This window comes from Triticum urartu, chromosome 1A (assembly GCF_056163025.1).
Source record: "Triticum urartu cultivar PI428250 chromosome 1A, HENAU_Tu73, whole genome shotgun sequence".
Taxonomy (NCBI): Eukaryota; Viridiplantae; Streptophyta; class Magnoliopsida; order Poales; family Poaceae; genus Triticum; species Triticum urartu.
In genome coordinates this window covers 465,101,192-465,107,061 of record NC_141873.1, presented here as the reverse complement: position 1 = coordinate 465,107,061, position 5,870 = coordinate 465,101,192, and the positions used below count along the sequence as shown (strand labels likewise).

The 5,870-nt window shown below is 53.2% G+C and overlaps 1 protein-coding gene across 2 annotated transcripts; it reads right to left on the bottom strand.

Moving 5' to 3' along the window:
• Positions 1–2,721: 2,721 nt before the first annotated feature.
• Positions 2,722–5,388, bottom strand: LOC125519106 (uncharacterized). Of its 2 annotated transcripts, XM_048683989.2 has the most exons (4): positions 4,983–5,386; positions 4,801–4,871; positions 3,920–4,243; positions 2,722–3,842 (listed from the first exon to the last, which is right to left on the bottom strand). In XM_048683989.2, the coding sequence occupies exons 3-4, from the start codon at positions 4,164–4,166 to the stop codon at positions 2,992–2,994; spliced, it is 1,098 nt and encodes a 365-aa protein (XP_048539946.2). In that variant the 5' UTR covers positions 4,167–4,243; positions 4,801–4,871; positions 4,983–5,386; the 3' UTR covers positions 2,722–2,991. The 2 variants fall into 2 exon arrangements, with proteins under 2 accessions (XP_048539946.2, XP_048539952.2); XM_048683995.2 differs by lacking the exon at positions 4,801–4,871 and having other exon boundaries at positions 4,983–5,388.
• Between the last annotated feature and the right edge of the window lie 482 nt (positions 5,389–5,870).

The window sequence follows — 5,870 nt, the reverse complement described above, 5'->3', positions numbered from 1 at the left end:
TCGGCAAACTCGTTTCTTGTCCTCACCGACTCGTTGATATTTTTCTTCATCGCATCCACCTCTACTTCTCTCTTGAGCTTCTCCTTTCCTCTCTTCCTACTGTCGAACAAACCTGTGCTAGACGCTAGTGTGGGACTTCTAGGCACTTTTTCCCTTTCCTCTCGAGGACCATCATCATCTTCACCATCGTCCATCTTCGGGGAGGAAATGTTGCTCCTCCCAGTTTTGAACCACCATCATCATTTCTTGTCTTCAACTTCTCCAGTCCTTCCAACAAATTCCAACAATGTTGGAGGCCAAACAAATTTCCCTTCGGCTTGGTCATTTGTTGGTAATGCCCAAAGTAACACAATTGTGGCAATGAAAAACGACAAGATTGCTTACATATTGGTCAATTGTGGCACCACTAGGAGGAGCATTCTTCAATTGCTTCAAATAACCCAACCAATGGTTGCACATATCTTGAACTCTACCCCATTCGTTTGTGAAAGATTCCAGGGTACAAAATGTTCTTCGCCCAAGATGATGTTTGAAACTGTACTTGATGCGCTTCTAATACTTTGCACTCGATTGAACTTTCCCAGCGATTGTGTCGAGAGAGATTCTTCCCATGTCATAACAACAGCAATATCATCATCAGCCTTAAAGTTTGCTTCCCCGAACTCCTTTCTTCCTCGACGAGCCAGAGGCCTCATATTGATCAAATTCCATATCAAGGGCATACACATGATCAAAAAGCGGCAACAATGCGCCCTCGAGGTCTACATTAACCGGTGATATGTACAAATCATATGTTGCTGGCTATTGCACCATCCCCTCCTACTGATCACTATTTATGTCTTCTCCAAAATTCTCATGCCACTGGATACCTTTGGCTCGAGTCCAACATGACGAGTCGATTATGCTTGGCTATGCATTCGGCAGTCCCCTGAACCTCCTAAATTTGAAGGCTAAGCGCCTCCATGCTCATCCGAATTTGGAGCATCCGCGCCTCAATCTCTTCCTGTCCTCGTCTCCTCTCTTGTATAGCACTCCATCTCATCATTTTCTCTAGGTTCTTCTTCTCCCCCATCTCTAAATTTTCTTGCTTCATCTTCTCGGCAAACTCATTTCTTGTCCTCACCAACTCGTTGATATTTTTCTTCATCGCATCCACCTCTACTTCTCTCTTGAGCTTCTCCTTTCCTCTCTTCCTCCTGTCGGACAAACCTGTGCTAGACGCTAGTGTGGGACTTCTAGGCACTTTTTCCCTTTCCTCTCAAGGACCATCGTCCATCTTCAGGGAGGAAATGTTGCTCCTCCCAGTTTCGAACCACCATCATCATTTCTTGTCTTCAACTTCTCCAGTCCTTCCAACAAATTCCAACAATGCTGGAGGCCAAACAAATTTCCCTTCGGCTTGGTCATTTGTTGGTAATGCCCAAAGTTACACAATTGTGGCAATGAAAAACGACAAGATTTCTTACATATTGGTCAATTGTGGCACCACTAGGAGGAGCATGCTTCAATTGCTCCAAATAACCCAACCAATGGTTGCACATATCTTGAACTCTACCCCATTCGTTTGTGAAAGATTTCAGGGTACGAAATGTTCTTCGCCCAAGATGATGTTTGAAACCGTACTTGATGCGCTTCTAATACTTTGCACTCGATTGACCTTTCCCAGCGATTACGACGAGAGAGATTCTTCACATGTCATAACAAGAGCAATATCATCATCAGCCTTAAAGTTTGCTTCCCCGAACTCCTTTCTTCCTCGACGAGCCAGAGGCCTCATATTAATCAAATTCCATATCAAGGGCATACACATGATCAAAAGGCGGCAACAATGCGCCCTTGAGATCTACATTATTTGTCCCAGAATCGCACATCATGCTATCGAGAAACAATTCATTGTTGAGGGTCCAACCCCCCCCCCCCCCCCCCACACACACACACACACACACAAATTATCGCTAAATTGCATGCATTGCATGTTTGCCAACAATTTTGCACGGTCACCTCGCATTCAGTCGAACAAAAAACGAATACTAGGCAAATGATAGTTTTTTTTACATCATGCCCGTTTCTGGTCTAGCGTACAACTAGGAAGGTGTCCCCGTTTCGCCGACGTTGGAAGAATCAAGGGCAATAGTGCGGCCTTCCCCACATTCTTCTTCCGTCTCTTCGCCAAGGACCAGACCGGTTCGGGAGGGGGGTCCCGCCGCCAAGCCATGGTAGCATAGGGATTGCCACCTCTGCGCCAGTAGGGCGGACGAAGTGTTGGCCTAGGCGGTGGTGGCCGGTCGTCGGAGGTGAAGGAACTATTAAAGTCGCTAGATTTGACTCTATACCGATGGACTAACATGCGGGGGTCGAGGCGGCGTCCATGGCGTCGTCCACGGGGACTGAGGGCGGCTGGAAGCAGTCAAATGCGGTGCTACCGCGAGGGAGTAGAGTGAGGGAAAAATGTTACTCACCGCAAACCGTTTTCAAAATGAAGCGCGCTCCAAACACCCCAATAGCCCCCAAATAGATTACCACTCTGCTGGAGTAGCTTTTTCAACAAAAATCACTAAAGTTGATAATGACGACTTCGCTAGAGTTGTTGCTTATTAAGAGAAGATAGCATAAGCATTTTCGATCAAAATCATTGTAACGAGGGTTATTATGGCGATCGAACTGCTACGACGACTCTGCTACAGTTGTTGCTTAAGAGAAGAAGCAGTGAAGCGGGAGGAAGACGAGCAAAGCAGACGTTCGAACGTTCAACATAAAACGATCGACAGTTTGGTGCACAATGAAAACCAGTTCAGGCATTCCAGCCAGAGAGCCCTGATATGTGAAGAAAACTTGTTAATTCTCAGCCTGGATAACATTTCAACCACAAAACAGCCTCCAACTTGCTAACAAGGCCGCATGGAAGTATCCATGTATTTACATCTCAAGCAAGTCGCAAGTTACTGCCTCCAACTCCAACGCCCGACCCGAACCGACCGCTGCAGAACCACCTCAGTCCCATATCGTCGCCGTCTTCTTCGGCGCCTGCATCTCGCTGTACGGCGCCCCGCCGCTCCTGGTGACCGGCCGGCCAGACCGGAGCGCTGGCGCCAGCGGCGCCGCCATGTAGCTGCCGCCCCGCGCGTAACCGCCACGCGCGTCGTACCTCCCGGCCACGCCGGCGTGGTGCGGCACGGGCACGGGCGCTGGAGAGTACTGCGGCTGCGGGCTGCGGTAGGGGTTGTAGCTGCCCGGCGAGAACATGTGGCCGCCGCCCGGGTGCACGGGCGAGCCGCTCATGTATCCAGCCAGGCCTCCGGGGCTGTCCCCGGCGTGGTCATGGAAGGGTAGCGGTGCCGCGTTCAGGCCGCCGAGGTTGGGCGAGCTCCGGACGCGCTGCATCCCGCCGCGGAACACGGCCTGCTCCACGATGTTGGCGCGCGGGGAGTTCCCCGCCGAGGCGACGCCGTTGGGCTGGTCCGGGTACGGCGGGCTTCCGTCGGGCGTGCCGGGCACCGAGGCCACGTAGCGCTCCCGCTCCGGCTGGAGGTGGTGGTGGTGGGGATGGTAGTGCGGCTGGTTGCGGGCGTAGCTGACGTGGCGCGAAGAGGCGACGGGGGCGGGGACGGCGGCGGCGACCGACGAGGCGGAGACCTGGTGCGGCACGAAGACGTAGACGCGGAAACGGGGCGACGCGGACGGCGACCGCTTCGCCTCGAACCGGTCGTACTCGTCGAGCATGTGGGCCAGGTCCTCGTCGCAGGTGACGGAGACGAGCACGTCGAGGTCGTCGGAGGAGAGCAGCTGGTACTTGATGGCCGCCACATCCGTCTTGAACATCTCCTCCACCTTCTTCTTCAAATCTGCACGCCGGGGAGAAGAGACTTGAGCGCGCCGCGACATTAAAAGCAGGAACAAGGCATGGACACGACGTACGTACCGCGGAAGCGGATGGAGCGGGGCACGGCGAGGACGCGGGTGTCGCCGCCAATGTACTTGAGCGCGCCGTCGGACGGGCGGGGCATGATGCGGCCGCCGAAGCTGCAGAGTATCTTGAAGCGGACGCTGGGGGGGCCGCCTCCTCCTCCTCCTCCACCGCTGCTGACGCTGGTCGGGGAGAGGTGCACGTCGTCGTCGGTGGTGGCGCCCTCGGACTCCGCGGCCATCGTGGGCATCGCGTGTTCCATCTCTCGCACGAGCCGGCGGCTGCGTATATATTCTTGCTCGATTGAAGGCAAACGGATATGCTGAGTACTGAATGGACCTGCGCAAGAAAAATGCAGCGCTTTAGCAGATGCCACATCTGGTCAATGCGCATCGAATTATCTCCTATATCGACCCATCCCGAATTATCCAAGCATGATGCCTGCCAGTTGCCACTTTCCCATCCTGCCATCTATCTATCGACAGTATGTGAACCCATTTCTTGGTTCTTGGGAGCAGAGTAGCCGGACAAGAACGACGGGTCACTAAAACGGTCAAAAGAAGAAAAGTTTCAAGAAAAGGAGGGGATTCTGAAAGCAACTGCCACTCTGGTAGTATCAAATCAAACTAGCGGGCATGATACGTCCCATGAATGAATCGAACAGAGATGTTTAGCCTGGCAAATCGCGATCAATCGCAGTCATTAGTTAGAGACAAAGCATGGGTGGCATGCCAGCCTTGCAAGTTACGGCCTTCCTTGTAATATCCAACCGCTACGCCATTATCCTCAGCGCGGCCACGAAAAAATCGATCGGTTTTCCTTCTTTTGCAAATTATTACTGTATTATTACTCTAGAGCAAAGGAATCAGAAGAGGCGTCATCAAATCAAACCAAACCTAAGTGAAATCAAATGGGGCTGAAGAAGAAACCGCCGGGCAGCCGATGAACTGAAGATCCCAAATCGAAACTGCCATGAGAAACAATCAATCGTAAGACGGGGCAGAGAAACAGAGAACGGAACACGGCAGGGGGGGAGACAAGCAAAACTGGACAAGTAACCGAATGGTAAGGTACTCACCAGAAGGAAGGAACGAACGGGGGAAACTTTCTAAAATCCAACCAACCGGGTGGGGGGTCCGAGCGAAGCGAAGACGGCGGACGGTGGCCGGCGAGGAGGAGTAGGATAAATTTATTGGATTGGATTGGATTGGATTCGACTGGGATCGATCGGCTGGATCGAAGGAAGGAGCGGGGCGAGCGAACCAATCCCCCCCGGCCACCCACCCACCCGCCGAGGCGCTGCTTATTGGCGCGGGATCGACCAGCCTCCCATTCGGGGAGAGGGGTGGCCAATCGGGCTTCTTCTTCTTCTTCTTCCCTCTGCGAGGAGAGGAAGAGAGGGGTTGGGGGGGGGGGGAAGCAGGCAGGCAGGCAAGCGAGCGTGGCCGTGCCGCGGATAGGGCGACGGGGGGTTGATTTCAGGGACGCGGAGGGGGGAGGGGGGAGGGGGAGGGAGGGACCGCGCCCTGGATCTGAGGAGGGGCGGCTATTTTCGGCGGGGCTGCGCGCGGGCCGCTCGCTTGCTAAATCCTGCCTCGTGCCGTGCCGTGTCCCACCGCCTGCCTGTCGGTTACGCTGAACCGTCGGGTCGCCAAACTCCCCACTCCGGCTCCCGGTGCGAATATTCGTGTGATGGGGTCACTCCAACTTTTTTTTTAAAAAAAAAGGGTCAGTCCAACTTCTTTTTTGAAAATTAAATTTTATTAATTCGAAATAATAGTTTCACTCAGAGCAACTTCAATGGGGTAAACGGACGGCGCATTTGTCCGCTTTTTATCCGTTTGGGTCGGCCGGCCGCCCGCCGATCGTCAGTTTTGCATTTGTTCGGCAATGCGCCCAACGCGCCGACCCATTTCATGTCCGCATTCAACTTTTAAATAAAAAAGGCCCGCAGCCATGTCTCATG

Coding starts and splice junctions, on each gene's coding strand:
- LOC125519106 (XM_048683995.2), bottom strand. CDS start 4,166: ATGGAACACGCGATGCCCACGATGGCCGCGGAGTCCGAGGGCGCCACC. Junction 3,843..3,919: donor CCGCTCCATCCGCTTCCGCG/GTACGTACGTCG, acceptor CCCGGCGTGCAG/ATTTGAAGAAGAAGGTGGAG.